Below are 16,563 nucleotides of genomic sequence, written 5' to 3' on the forward strand. Positions count from 1 at the left end.
GGTTAATAATAGTTTATCAATACTAGATTTTTCAGGGATACAAAGGGAACTGCTGTGCACAGCAAAATAATTTTTTGACGTTTTTTTGGTCAGCGCAAGCTCCGCAACTTGGGTCCTTTATTTTGGAATTGAATTTTCGTAGGAAGAAACATGATTGTAGACTGCGATAAGAGTGGAATGACGAACAATTTCGCCGGAGACTTATAAATATCATTTTCATCCGAAATACAATCAGTGGTACGCTACACGAAGGCAATTGCGTCATCAACGCCCTTGATCTCGCTGTCCATCCAGGAGAAATCGGTGACGGTTTTTTTTCACGATATTTTCTTTCGCGAGATATTTTCGGAGAGATTGAAGCACCAGAGGACCAATTTTATCCACAACGAAATCAGGACTAACAATAAGTGTTATAAAGATGTATTGAGTGCGTCATGGATGATTTATCCGTCTCCGAGAAATTATTTTGAGAAAATTTTCTCGATTTTACTTTTTGAGAAACTGAAGAACTTCCTCACGAACCTTTGGAGGTGCTTTTATTGGGTCACGGAAATATTCAATAGCTCCAACCTATAGTACATGTATGTATACTCATATATCAGCCCAAATTCACATTTATTTTATTGTTCTACTAAAGTATCGACCGGATTGTCGTGAAAAAATTAACGATTTTCGCGTTTTATCGCTATTCAATGGCTCAGGCAGTTTCGCAATTTAAAAATGCACTGAAAATGTGCCGGACATGTAAATGTGAGGAAAAATCGATTTTTCCCTTGATAACATTAACTTGACGATTCCGGGAAGCTAAAGCCATGAACAGGTGGGAGATTATGGAACGGAAGAACAGCCAAAATTATAATAACTGAGAGTTCATTGACAACTTTTTACCTCTTCACATTTCAATTCCCATTTGTAAAATAGACGAGTGGAATTACATTATTCATTCCGATGATTATTATTTCGGGAATTTACATTATTCATTACGATGGGGGACTGAAGGCCGACGAGCGGTAATTACACGCCACAGACAACATAATAATAATTATCATAATTGAACAGAATCGATTGTTCGGATCATTACTGATTTTTTGTACATCTGCATCTCCACGACCGTTATTTTACCTTTGCTATACCATTATTGAGAATTAGAACCACAAAAACGTTACGGCTGAACGCCAGAGCAACTAGAAGGACAGAAAGAAGAAAAGATGTGTAGAATTGGTGGGAGTGGGCGGCAAGTTACCAGCTTTCAAGGATAGGAAATCGCGTGAACTCTCGTTTCTCGTCGTTGGTTCTATTAGAACTTGGATCTAATCTTTCCCGGAATTGGATTCTCGTAACGCGAAACGATTTGGAGGTTCCAGTGGTCTCAGGTCGCCGTTTTCGATTTTCCGTTGTTACCTACCATCCAGCGACAATCAACGATGTTAGGTCTTTTATTTTGTCGAGCATTTCACTTCTCGTGGTTTTTGATAGGAAAACTTTCCAGAGAGACAAGAATGAGAATAAAGGAAATGTAAAGATCTTCATTCTTGACTGCTGTCCTTACAGAGGTACCACAAAAAAAGTGATTTACAAGTCGAAGTTGTGGATAATTGAAACAGTTATTGATAAATCAGAAATCGAATATTCAGGCTATTTGAATTTCCCATTAATTAAAATAAATATCGAAAATGATAATTATGTTATTAGGCCCGATCAATCGCTTCACTCGGTTGAATCGCAATTTTTAGGGCCAATCAGATAAAATAGTGGATGTCAGGTGATAAATTACTAATTCGTCTAGTTATCGACCGATAATTTGGAAGGATTCCATCATTAAACAGTTATAGCTCACAAAAAAACCGTTAACAAAGAAATTTTCGCTTATGTTTTACCTCATTAACATGTTAAACAATGTTGATAAAATGTCTGTTAAAAGCACGTGAAATTAAAACAGTTATTTTTGCTCTGAAATATCGTTAAACCTTCAGATAAGATTTGTAAATAAAAATGGATGACATATAATAGGGTCAGACAATGCTCTTGGGAGAGACGGATCTAGCGCAGTATTTTTATCATGAAAATTACCCTGACATTATTCCCTCAGGTGAACAGGTATGTCTATTACGGCGTTTATTGCAAATTATAACGCCCCTATGTGGAACAGGAGATTGTGAATACGGACTGCAATCGATTCTGTGACTTTAACCTGCCTTTTACTGGATGTCTGTCCCTTGCAAATTGCCAATCGATAAGTATTCAGTTCAATCGCTCATGAAGAATCAAAATTTACTCCTGCCCTACAACCTGATGTGTGACTTTGTAACCTGAACTCTGTTATCTCCTCTAACTTCGACCTATTCTTCGTGAGAGTAGTTTTTGGTAATATTTGTCAAAGGATCGATCACGGAGTTAATACAAAATATTTTATCAAACTTCCCATGAGCGCAGACAATTGATCTTGTGACGACAGACAGGGACGACTTTCTGACTTGACGTGGTGATGAAATGTGATAATCTTCAGAATATATTTTCACGATAAATAAAAAGTTTGTGAATTATTGATGAACTCATAGTTTTTCATCCAACGAATGATAAATTGAATAATCCATAAGTTCAAAATCAACCGTCAAATCATGTGGATTCGAGAAGACCAATGGCGGATAGCAGGATAAGTAATGAACGAAATCTCCAGGAATATCCGACTGAATTTTGAGGTCACCTGGATCGAACCCTCAGGAAATTCTTGCAGTAAAAATAAAATCATGAGAGCGTAAAAAAATCAGACGACAATTTATGGAAACTGAACTGGTTAATTTGGACATATTCAGGTATTTTTCTGACGTGTGGTAAAAATAATATTTCCAATCAAATGTATCTTAACAGGAGACAACTGACCAACCCCACAAAATCATTTTCATTTGAAAGTTAAAAATTAAATGCTGACGCAAATAAAGCTGCCCTAAAAGGTGTCCTATCAGTGGATGTTTCATCCCCCATGTTTGAGATGGGTAACAATAACGTCCGACATTTTGAATGTCTCCCAATGAAATTGCGGGAAAAACTCGTTCGATTTCCCCATAAAATACGAGTTCATCTCTAATTACATCTGTCATTCAATGTGCACTTATCAAATGCCTGAACTTTCCCAGCAATTACAATACATGGAAATGGTTTGGTGTATGCATGTTTGATGAGGATTGAACTTGAGTTCAAGCGCAACAGGGAATTGCACTTTGGTCCTTCATAAATTACGACCTTCGGCGAGACGATTCGACGGATTTACGATATTAACCCTCTAAGGCGAATTCCCGAATCCTCCCCTCTATGTCCGTCAAAGCGCAATGTCGACGTCCCCACTCGAGCGTCTCACTACGCTTTACTACGCTTTCCACCTCGAAGGATTAATGCGACCCAGTAGTAATAGTAAAGCTGCAGACCGGCCATCTTCAGTTCTCTTCCTGACCAACCGTGGATTAATGCCTATTGTTCTAAAATCGATGAAATAATACCGAAAAGTATCAGATAGTTTTTCTCATTAGTCTGAGTACCTGAAATCCCTGAGAAAATATTGTTAACATCAATTTGAATATTTACACTACTTTGCAACAGTTATTGTTAGAGAAACAGGTAAAGGGTTGATTAACTAGTGGAGCCCTTCTTGAGTCCAAAAAGCAATGAAAACATTAAATCCAGAAAGACTTCGTACCTAATAAATTGTTAAAACACTTTAATTCTGTTTTAAAAATCTCATATTTATGAGATATTATTATAATTACTCAAACATTTCGTAACGTCCGGCAAATTTGCGCAAACTCTGTGTGAAATTCCGAAATTTTAACTCTGGACTTTCCTGATTTTTACCCTATTTTCTGGGAACGTTCCAAACGACTACAGAGATTACTTCCATTGGAGATCAATACAAGAGTACAACGATTAGCTGTTAAATCGACCAACGCTGGTACATCGAGAATACCTCGTTGGTTAGAGCAACATCGCATCATTAACTCCGACTCGAAAATAAATAAGAAGCCTAGATTGCAATGACTTCAGTGAGACTAATCATGCTGATACATTGGACTAATTAATTAAATGCCCGATCGTTTTTATGAGAATTTTGGTCAGCTGATCTCATGACAAAGGTTGCTATCAACATCTAGAAGTTCAGACTAACGGATAAGCTCGCGTGGTGAAGCTCGTTCAATAGTTGGCAGAAGCAAGGGGTAAGCTTGGATCGTACTTTGAGAGGACGGTGAGAGTCCAGCCGTTGGGAATTGCCATAAAACGTCAGTAACTTTTTCATTTTATAACCGCCAAACGCTTTTCTCTCTCAGCACGTTTCTCTACATTTGACCGGGTATTAAAATGGGTGGGAGCCAGTGGTACAGTGGACCATGAAGTCACTGGATGAATTCAACTGCGCTTCATCGCTCCGTTATTTCACGATTTTTCCCGAAATACACCAATCACTCAATGATTTTTTCCTGAGCCCATCAACGATGTTGATTCCACTTACCTACGAATATTACTACACTATACGAAATCCTTCAAAGTCAAGGAAATGCCTTCTGACTACCGACAGAACTAACTAATTCCACGATTTCTAGTGAGATTTTTAAAATTTAACGAGATGTGAATGACGTCAAGTTTTTCCTCTGAATCCTAAATTTGCTGAAAGGATAAAAAAAAAATTGTGCGGTTGTTTGTCGTTTTCTCCTCTTTATATATATATCTTTTTTACATTCCCAGCGCTATCCTTTCTCTCTGCTTCTTTTTTATATAGGATTTCAAAGCCTCTGAGGAAATCTTCAAACAGACCTCGGCCATGGCTGCGCTCGACGCAGACCGTGAAGAAATTTGCATCGCCTATGAACCCCTCTCCGTGCTTTTGCAGATACTCTGCCCTTACCCAGACCCATTTTCCCACTACCGTTCAACGAGCTAGACTATACAGACAACCTTTCCTCTATGAAAGCGCGACAACCGCAGGAGATATCGATGCCGACTGCTGAGCGTCAACGTAGAATCCGTAGAGAGATCAAGGGAAGGTGGAAAATGGATGAGGGAAAAAGCACTACGAGAGCTAAAGCGATTCTCCGTGAATTAATTTCCCCGATGAATAATGAAGTTATCCTTCTGTCGCGTCGAATATATTTCACGGGAGGATTTACCGACCGATGTGAAAAACGTAACAATTCACTTTATCTCCGAGAATTGATACTAAATAACAATATTTAATTTGTTTGAAGTTGAAACTCGATCAACAACGTCACGAGATATTTTAAGATCAATATAATGATGCACTAGCTAATGATTTTCCCACCGAATGCCTAACACCCTCGCTTCAAAATCCGTGGAGAGATAGCACTGATGGGATATAGAATTAGGATTATGGATTCTCATAATTAATCAACTGAAATTCTGATGGGATACATCATCAAGGCAATGTGGATCGGTAGTGGGGCAATGGATAACCCCTCGGGCGTAATAGCTGATCACAGATCAATTAATTCAGTTGCGATTCAATGTCCTGCGTTATGAGCTAAATTCTTCACGTGAAAAAAAAATGGCAATTATTCTAATTAGTTATTATGGCAGTTTCAAATCATTTATGGCTATTGCTAACGATCACATGCGGAGAATGCCCCTATGCTAATAATATCATTACGGAGATCTCACTAATCATATCCGCATTCATGTAAAGTGGAAGCTTTGTCTGTTCATTGAATGAAATAGCTGGGGCAATTTAGATTTTACCGAAATTATGAGATGATACATAATCGAACGCAATCGAGGTTTCTCTCTTCCAATCGCTTCAAAACAGATAACATCGAAATTCGATTATCTTTATAGGCAAAAGGGGATATTCAAACCGAATATCTGGGGCTGTTCAATTATTCTTCATTAAAAATTAGGAAAAGGCGAAATATTTTTAACCCGGAATTACTTGAGAATATTGCGAGTTTGGTTCAGTTTATAAATAAACAGTTTTTTCTTCATATTGAAGTGTATGAAATTGAGAAGAGAAAGTGAAGAAACGCGTCAGTAAGGCCATTTTTTTCTCCATTATCTCTCCAGATGTACTAAGAGAACGACACGGAACATATCAATACCCCATTCAACCGCAACTACAACTGTCAACTTTATGACATTGTTCTTTGCTTCGCTAACCTGAGGCTATTCAAGGTATGTTTTCCGGGTTTTTATGAATCGATACAAGAGAAGCTGTCACTTGTTTCAGGTTGAATGAATAAGAAGATCAGGAAAAGAAGTTGAATAACGCAAGGTTAGTCATGCAAAAAACCATCATTAGCGGTTTTTACTATCGGTGTTCGGTACACGCCGAGTTTGACGTTTTATAGCCACATTATATTTTCGGTTTTTCTGATAAATTCATAATTTACTGATTAGTCTTACCTTACGTCCCAATGTTCTGGAATCTCCCTTTAGCTATGAAATACTAATATAATCATATTTATAACCTACAACGATGTAAACTCTACATAATTGGGTACCTTTCCATTACGAGTAACTACCCTTATCATTAATTAATAGCTTTGTTAATTATCTGAGACTTGAGAGTGTCAAACAAGTCAGTTTGTCTAGTTCGTCTTAGAGTCCACTAGAGCACACATTCAAACTCTCACGTTTGCCAAGTTCGGACAGTTCACCCATCTCAGAAATGATAAATTAATGATGATACTAATGTTGTCAGTTCGTTTGAAGTTATGAGCTTTTGAAGTATGGCTATCGTAGGACATTCAGAAAATGATCAAATCTGCGTTTCGCCCGGGAGATAATTCAGAAATTGAAAGATATTCAAATGGAAATCTTTTACACTGATAACCCCGGCAGTCATGCCTGCTAAACTTATTATTGATTAGCTGTAATTATTCACTCTGATATTATTGATTGCATGTCAATCGTTCAACGAAAATACATTATTTCATATTGTGGATCCCCCTAATTGTTTCATGACCTAGCACTGGTTATGGTATCTAGTATCCATCGAGACTTTTCGTATCTCTGTGAGAAAAAACCAATATTATGATTATTAAATTCAGGTAAATGTGCACATCAATAATTATTCAATGGTTTTTCTCTTATAAAAATTTTGGAAAGCGATGGACAATATATAGTAATTCACATCTTAAGGACATCCAAATTTAATCGAGCAGATAGTTCTCGTATAATACAAGAATATCAATTCTTCTTCCACAGCCGAATGGGTACAATTTCAGCCTCACTTTTTATTCTGTCCTGAGCTTTTTGAAGATGATAATAAGGGACTGGTAACTATAATCTGAGAAGGCACAAAGTACATTGTCCAAAGATTTCCAAACTCTCCTACGTGACTTTTTTCTTATATCCTACCAAAGATCTCCAAAATCTTTTGATCTTCTCAAAGTTTGATACTTAGGAATCTATGGGAGCAAACCGACGTGACCGGGTGATAATGATGACTCCACGAACTCCCGATACTTCAAAAGCTCACAAACTCATCTCTTCTGTCCTGGATATATATATTTTTTGCCTCTCAGTTATAACATAAAGCTAAATGTATCAAAACTGAGAATAATCATTGCAAACGTAACCCATTGATAATCCCTGGTGTACAGTGGCTGTCATTAACCACTACAGTGTTCAGTCTATTAAAGTTCTGTCACTCAAGCCACAACATGGAGAGTTCCAAATTCTCTCAAGTTTCACCAAAAGCACTCGCGGTTGTGTCCACACAGGATCAAGGGAAACGCTGATTTCCTCCAGGATTCAGAGTCAGTACGAACGGTGATTTTTTTTTTTGTGATATATTTATTTACTCACCATGATTCTGCGCGATTATTGGGTTGATCGCCACCAACAGGACGAGGAAAATAGGAGTCATATTGACCACTCTCTTTCCTGTCCTGACGCTCGCGCCACTCCACAAATTACCACCAAAATTTTCCTCGTGGTATTACCGCACCTGAGGAAAAAACAAATTCACCAGTGTCAATAACCATACCACTCTTCAATCATTCCTGATGCTAATCTCGCAAGGAAGAGATCCTCCTCCAATTCCTCCTCTCATTAGCTGATGACGATTAAGGACGTTACGTTGTAACACTAAGTAACTAACTGATATGACAAAACTGGGAAGTTTCAATGATCGATAGTAAAAAAAAAAATAAAGTTTATTGTAAAAGTTTCACAGCTGGCTGGTCTTAATGTAATCGAATCTTTCATGGAAGGAAACACTGATAATAAAGTTCAACTCTGCTCACACAAGCAGTTTGTACGATTCTACGGATTTTCGTAGATATCTGGAGACGCTGGAGATATTCTGATCCTCGAGTAATTAAATATATGAAACCGTAAAATTGTAATCGTTTCAACTGTACGTTTACAGCAAATCCAAATATTTACACCGTAATTATTATAATTTTTTCAGTATTGATAAATGTCACTGATGAATTTCATCATCGCTGAGTGTCCACTCACGAGACTTTTACATTTTCCGATTATTACAGCCGATTACCCCAATGCGTCACAATGATTTCAGTACTTATGGAACATTGTCATGCACGTCCGGAGATTAAAAAAAAAACCCGCGCACTGTATGAAGACCCTGGGTCACTATTAGTTAATTTTTTTTTTGTTGACCACAGTATTAACCCAGATACTATCACGACTCAGCTTTTTTTCTGTGATTCCACGACCATCCCATATTTTTCGTGTCTGTACAAAATTTCTCTAATCACTGCATTATCCGATAAATACGATCTTGTTGTCCAGTATCTCTGCTGCTGTTTTTTAAACTAACTTCTTTGCAAACTGTGAATTAAGAACCTCACTTTATACAACTGCAGGCGCAAGATTCATGAACAATTTGACCTATTGGAATGTCATTTTCCACTTGCTAAGTAATTTCTCCACTCAATTCTCCTTTTTTCCCGGAATTTTTTTTTCACACTGTACGCTCGTCTTTCCATCAAGTCCGTTGAACGGTGCTAATAGTCAACGCCTCCGGATGGTGAGAGAAAATAGCTGAACTTTGACCCGACGAGCTTTTCCTTCCCACAACAACTTCACAAAGTCACGAAAATTGTGAGCCAAGAGGTCTTTCAGACCGATTTTTTCCGGTAATGTACTCCATTTCACGTGCCTTCGATGGAAAACTCTATTGGCATATTGGTGATGTATCAATACATCTCATGGACATTACAATTGATGGACAAAATATGTAATTTTCTACTTATTTGAGCATAAAAACATTAATATTATCTCGTTATGATGCATATGTACGTTCATTCCCCCATTTAATGCAAAATTTTCAATCGGAATGTAATGACGTGTCCAATTGTCGAGGAAGAATCATCTTTACAGATAACTTTTCTTTGAAGTTGATAAAGGCGTGTCAAGTGGCGTCTTGAAACTTCTTGAGCTTTTATCGCGATTGGAAAAAGATTTCCTCTTCTTTTCTCTCTATGTGAGTCATATTATTTTTTCTCTTCTCTCTCATCCCAAAAATTACAAAAGGTAGAAATCCATACGTAATCAACATGTCCTTCTCACATATAAATTGAATTCAATTTAATGAAGTGACACATGTTGAACGCAACTTAAAGGTGACAACACTAAACAATTTCGCTCCTTTCATAACTCTATCCCTCGAAACGATTCCCGATGATTCAAATAAATCTATTCAGTTCTTCATAATATTGATAACTTATCAACAATTCTCTCCATCCTCGGTATTTCATTGTCAAAATTATGTCAAGTCCAATTCTCTGAATTTCTCTCCTTCATAACTATTCAGGAGAGCGAAATTCCGCAATTTCCGGTACCATAACTTCTTTGTTCATAACCACAGTCGTTCTTCATGAGATTGGAATTACAACATTCGAGTATTTCATGCGTAAATTCAATTTCTGGGTTGATTCAACGTGCTTAACGTTGGCCTTTTGTCCGTAATCACTAAACATCATCACCGACACTCACTTCATATCGATAGCGTCGATAATCTTTCTCCCAAATCCCGAGGGAACTGATTCTCGAAAATAAAATGCCATTTTTCATTCAATTTCAAGCTGAAGAGTAACAACAAATAACAACAATTGCTGTAACAATTCAGTTATGGAAGTACGTTTCCTAGTTATTATACTTAAATTGTGTATAAATTTGTTTTAACAAAGGGGTGAAAACGGAGAGCACAGAGTTATGAGTCACCGGCGTTATTGTAAGCTCCCGCACGGGTACTTTTCTGAGCGCGCGCTACGGCCTGACTGACTTACCCCCGTGCACCCCCTACTACCCACCCTCACTATCGTTGAATCCCGACGCCGGCGCAGGACAACGCAGGACCCTTTACCATTATTATTCGAGTATCCATTTTGAGATTATTATCCATCTTAATAATTGCTTCGATTTCAAGGATTCAACTGTCCTGGCAATAATCGATCATATTCCACACATTCAGATTCAGATGTGACGATATTTTTAACAAATAACGTCACATGTCACATGCGAACCAACATATTGATCACTTTGAAAAATTATGCGGGCCCGACGGTTACGCATTTGTTAGGAATTTCGATGATATACAAACAAAATATACTCAATGAGAGAGTAGTTTCTTCACGAATAATGAAGAACTTGTTTCGGCGCTCAAAACTTGCGCATGCGTTATCGCTCGCAACGGAATAAGTTCAGGGTAAGCTCTCGTCGGACGGCGTATCGCAGTTTCTAGTCTGATGCTTGTCCGTGTACAACGCGCAGGGAATTTCTCTCCTCGTACAAAATACACTTCAAATCTGTGCGCAATATTTTTATAGCTAAGAAATCAATTGATTCGAAAATACATATATTTGCAAAGCTGTGAGTAGTGTTGTATATTGACAAGAAGTAGTAAAATATTGATGGGGCGTGAAAATGGTGGCTGACGGAAAAGGTAAGTACCACGCGTGTGCATGACATTGTAAATCATGTCTTAGTTTTTTCAATGACTGCTTTCATGTACGCGAAAAAGATGGAAAATTTTTACACTGATACTCAGTTGATTCTGGCCAGCTTCATGTGGTTAAAAATAGTTTTTCATGCAGCCGTTATTGTTATAGGTATAACACTTTAAAGCTTACACTAGAGTCCCTAGTGTGGACACAGCCAAGAGTCGATATGCATTTGCGAGCTAACGTTGGCTTTACAAAGTAACAGAGGACACGTGCGTTTGACGTGAAACGATACTTGACTTTTACCGATCAAATTTTATATATCTGAGGTGTACAAGCACGCTAACTTTCAAACGGTGTAATGGCAGAGTAATATTGAATTACATTTACGTTTTAGAATTTTTGCGTTAGTAAAAATGCCAATGAACGGTCAGAACCGGGCGAATTTTCGATGAATTTGTCTTCAAAGACAATTTGGTCTACCAAAATCCAAACTCTTCATCCATTTACCTTACTTTAAATTTACTTTTGAAAATGAATAATTACCCTGAGTAATTTTCAAAAAAACTAATTCCATTAGTTAAACGAAATCATTGCTCAGCAACGTTATTTTAAATTAATTTCATTAATTAGACAGAAAGGAGAAGCGCATGATCAGAAGGAATTCCGAAGTTTTGATTTTGGTAAAATTTGAGAACAATTTCCTTTGATTAGAATTTGAGACAATCTCCTTGAGAGAGGTCCAATGGACATTTTATCTCAATTATGAAAGATCAGAATACTCTGAGTTCATTAGTGGCAACAGAAGAAGATTATAAGATGTCAATGATAATGGATAAGTGGGGATAAAGGGCAAGTAAGAAAATCTTCCAAGACCTAGATCTTCTGTAGTCGTTGCGCTCTTTGATTATCGATAACACGGCATCTTTTTTCCGTTCATTATCGTGAGATTAACGAGGCTGAATAAGAAGAAATAAAAAGGGGCAAAGGCGAAGGGGAAAGAAAAACAAAAAGAGGGTCAACCCGTCGGGTACGCCGCTGGACAATCGTGCACTGTGGTGCATTCCAACGACTTATGAATAAACATTCGCCCGCGACAACTCGGCGGAAAATTACTCGTGGAAATACAACAGAGCCCGACGGGTCACACTCGTCGCACTCCGCACTTCTTCCTTTTACTCTCATTTTCTTTCACTTCCCATTCTGGCTACGCGCTTGGAATTCAGTTTTGATGTGCACGTAGCAGACGACTCACCTGAAAGTACCGGGGATAACAGTCTTTCCCATCAATTTTCTTTACTCTTAGTATTTATAAACATGGCTAGCCATTGGTGAACGATCCTCTGGGTAGCGAGAGTGAAATTATCTAATCGTTAGGTAATCATGTTCGATGTTAACCATTCCCGGTGAATTATCTTGAAAATTACGTCTGATAAAATGGAAAATTACCCAGTCGTTGGGAAATATACGGAGCGATATATAGGGTAAAAGTTACGGGACAGAAAAAATTACGCAGGGAAAAGTTTAATGAAAATTATTTACATATGGTAATTCTAGAGAAAAGGGTGATTTAGAAAATAATTACCAAATGAATCTGAGTCTTTAGATGATGTTATAAAAAATATTACGATTTGCTTCGCCAATATTCAGTCACTTTGGCAGATTTTTTTAAAATATTAAATAAAAATTGTAGTTCCTTTGGTAATTTTTACTATGAATTTAGATATATTCGGGGAATGATATTTATATTTGATGGAAAATTCCATCAAATTTTGAAATTTCATTGAGATAGAATTCAGTGTCACTCTCACGAGAAATCCTATATTCTTGAGAAATGTTATATTCTCACGAAATCTTGGTAAATATCCAGACCTGGCCACTGTTCTAACCGTCTACATAATACATTTTCATTCGTAAATCATTCCTCATCGTTTCCAAGTAAAATCAAAGGGCCCTCAGAATATACGATTACAAATCTGTCAATCGCAAGTAAATCAAGAAAAGATATGAGACGAAAAATCAAGATTTCCATCGTGGTTACTTTCAAACTAATAAGAACCAAGATGACCAACACTATCTCCACATTCTAACACGATCAGACGATACAACCCCCCTCAAAACCGTGACAAGACCAACACTTTTCGTTGTTTTTGTCACTAAGACGATCTCAAAAATTCCAAGTCTCGTGTGTAGGCTTATCTATAAATAATACAATTATTGTTTATGAAAGAAACACGATTATTTCAATCTGATCAAATCACTCGACCCAAGGAATATTTCAAAAGGAAAAACGATGAATTCGAGAGTGATGTTTTTTCCGGTGTAAGAAAAATATGAAGCCTAATCAATTACACCTTGTGATTGATTGCTGGGAGAAAGGGCAATAATACAGTCATGTTGTCCGTCACGACAACTGTACTGCGAGTTGAAATGATTTGAGCAGTGACGATCAACTCGTGGCTCTTAATACTCCCCCGATTCCCCACCAGCTCCACCCAGTTTTATCCCACTCTTGTTTTAATGGTTGCGATCACGAAGGTAGTTAAAAATCGAGATTTAGCTTATGCTACGTGCCGCACGGAATCCATTCTCCAATACATATACATAATTGTATAAATAGTTATATATGCTGAGTTAAATCGAGCATTCGTCTCATAAGCTCGAGACTCTATGACCTTCAGCTATTTTTTTTAATGTGAATTCACAGTTGATTTCTGCGCATCGATCGCGTTTCATATCACGTTTTCTCAATCAATTGAATTTTTTCACGGTTCCTCTCTGTGAAATGGAAATGCGGATTTATTTCTTCCATGGATTTCCACGTATTAAAGTGTGCCGAACCTTAAATTTGGAGAGACATGACTTGTCCTGTGATTAAGTTCAAAATAACTGCTCCGGGTTCTAGTGAAAACATTTTTTTTAGTCTGACACTTTTGTAGGTTATTGACAACGTAGGGTTCTCACGAATACTTAATCCTCCTTTCTCGAGATGTATGAAGCCCTCAATCAATTAATCTTCTCTTTTGGCATTTTCGATTTTCTATACTTAAATTCGCTCCTGATGATTAATAATATTCACATTCTTCGATCCTAGTTTTTGGATTAGTCACAGAATTCAGATGATTAATATTAATCGGACAATGTGAACTCGAATTCAGAATTCAATTCGAATTATTCAATCATGTCACAACGTCAAGAAAATCGAATAATCCTTCGACGTTACGTTCTCAAAACGTGAGTTAAAATAACTCTAGAGAACACACATTTGAGATGTCACACGACTTTTTCCACTTTGTTGATTCAAAAACCTCACGATAGTCACTACGCCCTTCTTTCACATACCACATTAGGTGTAAAAGGGCCAACTCAGTGCTGAGATGGAGACGAAACAGAAACCCCACAAAAGTGAAGACTTAATGTGCCTGAAGAGACCCATCATGCCCTGAGGATACGATATGTACTTTAAAACGGCTTTGGTCAGCCCAAGAAGGGCTTTGCTCATCCAAACAATAAGCCAGTACCGTGAAAATATATGGACTTCCGAGGCATTCAATAATTAAAATCAATATTGAAAAGAACCTCACAACGAGACGTATTGTTTTCACAATTTGGTAAACGGAGTTCATGAAAATTTGTTTGTTAATGGAGATCTTTAAACATACATGGAGAATTCACTGACCGAAACGAGAAACCGCTTTCATTACCCACTCTCTATCAGGCTGACGCATCATGGGGATTAAGTACAAACCTCCGCATCTAGGATTCGCTGTTTCCTTCCTCCGCTTCATTCTCTTCACCTGAGTCCCGTTTTCACAGCACACTTTGCATACCACAGGGTTTAAGCTCTCCCTTCATTTGGATTTCCGTTTACAAACTCGCTGAGGCGAATCAGCGAGGCTCAATGAGGATCGTTATCGTGTATATACCATCTCGATTAAATAAGCATGAAGTGTATATAATCAGCAAAGCACACGTAAGTTACGATTTTTACTTATTTCTGTATCCTCTGCATTATATCCAACCACGTATACAACTGTCCTACTTACGTGTGTTGGATGCTCTTCAAGTATAACAAGACTCAACTTCTAATTGAATCCTCTTGGGTGAAATTGGGTGTCAGGATGCTACAACAGAAATGTAGAAATAGTTGGAAGATTCTCAAGCTAAGAAAGTCCAAAATAATTATCGAAACATTGTGAAGGAGAAAAAAGGGGAGGTAGACGCGATGAAATTGGTGATGCTTCTCGTTGAATTGAGTTGTCACAACTTCTATAATTGACGTTAAGCCCCGTCGAATCAAACAGAAAGCCCGTTCTCAGCAGTTTCTGGAGTGAGTGTGGCCGACCAACGTAATATTGTGACAGTCTAGTTTGTTTGTCTTCGGGAGATGAAAGTCGACGTGAAAAGTGCCAGGGGAAGATCCTCTTAAAGCTGTTTCTGAAGTCACCCTGCCACTTTCTGCCCTCGGTCTCGTATACTCCAATTTCGTTGTCAATTTGATTTCACAGACAATTCTATTTTTCGGTGAAAAAACATTGGTCTCTTCGAATCAATTTTTATGGTACGCTCTTGGTGTGAGGTAAACTGTTGGACTTTTCCAATACACTTATTATTTATTGTTTAATCCAACAGACTAGGGCATAAATGTTAAACGTATGATGAAATCGTGATTTTTGGGAGGACCAAAAAGGCAGAGCACTAGTGGTGTTGCTCTGGATGGATCCGTTGGTGGGGGATTTATATTTCGTTTGGAGCGAATGGTCTGGGAAAATTGAAAAGAAGATACTCTTCCAATACCTGTCGTGTATCACGGCCACATTCTATTGATCAAATCATATCGCTCTGATTTTCACGAATAAAAATTGAACAGAAATGGAAACAAAGGATCTCCGGCTTCATGATGTGGAAGATAGTATTGCGAGTTGAGGTATATGTTTACAAGGTTGTAGAAGAACCGAGAGACATTTTGTTCTAACTCTACCAATTCTTTCAACGCTATTACCTTCATCCGATAAACAGATTCCCTGACAGTGAACGGGAATCGGATGTTCTGTGCTTATCTTCAGCGCATTTCAAGTTCAAACGTTGTATGATATCCATAGACACGGTCAAAATTACTACACGGATAACAATAATCAATAAAAATGGAAATGAATATTAAATGAACGTAAATTTATTACTGATTTTTGGGTAATTTCGGTATGAAATGCACGTTCCTGAACGTTCTCTCATTTTTCTCGGAATTTTCCGTGCAAAATTACGAGACTGTCACTTAGAATTTTTCAGGGGATTTCATAATCGGCCAGTGAATTATGAAGTCCGTAATGTTTATTGAATAGTTGTCTTCGTGTACGAAATTAACAGCGAAATCGAACCACTCAATAGAAAGATTATTCACATTTTCATAAAGTTTGAGAGGAATTCAAACAGTTGGAAAAAAATCTCTTGTATGATGATCATATTTGATCTTTTGTTGATGATCTGATCATCAAGAGAGACAGTTTGCCAAATATCTTTGAAAAATCGACCGAACCGCAACGTCAAGCTTTTCGTGGTATGAGATAACGTGAAACACTATCTGTAAAAGATTCATGAGAGGTAAATCATTTTTCGCCACAGTAAGGGTAGCAATATAAAAGAACCCCGGGGCTTT

At 37.6% G+C, this 16,563-nt stretch overlaps 1 protein-coding gene and 1 long non-coding RNA gene across 6 annotated transcripts in view; one reads left to right on the forward strand and one right to left on the reverse strand.

Moving 5' to 3' along the window:
• The window catches only part of LOC135164484 (tyrosine-protein phosphatase Lar), a 284,343-nt gene that overhangs the window by 149,560 nt on the left and 118,220 nt on the right, over window positions 1-16,563 (reverse strand). For all 4 annotated transcript variants that reach the window (XM_064124877.1, XM_064124878.1, XM_064124879.1 and 1 more), the window contains one exon: window positions 7,807-7,948. In XM_064124877.1, the coding sequence (XP_063980947.1) occupies window positions 7,807-7,867 (61 nt within the window). In that variant the 5' untranslated portion in view covers window positions 7,868-7,948. The remainder of the gene's footprint in view (window positions 1-7,806; window positions 7,949-16,563) is intronic.
• The window catches only part of LOC135164488 (uncharacterized), a 37,421-nt gene continuing 31,582 nt past the window's right edge, over window positions 10,725-16,563 (forward strand). For both annotated transcript variants that reach the window (XR_010299309.1, XR_010299310.1), the window contains exon 1: window positions 10,725-10,912. This is a non-coding gene — a long non-coding RNA (uncharacterized LOC135164488). The remainder of the gene's footprint in view (window positions 10,913-16,563) is intronic.

This window comes from Diachasmimorpha longicaudata, chromosome 7, assembly GCF_034640455.1.
Source record: "Diachasmimorpha longicaudata isolate KC_UGA_2023 chromosome 7, iyDiaLong2, whole genome shotgun sequence".
Taxonomy (NCBI): Eukaryota; Metazoa; Arthropoda; class Insecta; order Hymenoptera; family Braconidae; genus Diachasmimorpha; species Diachasmimorpha longicaudata.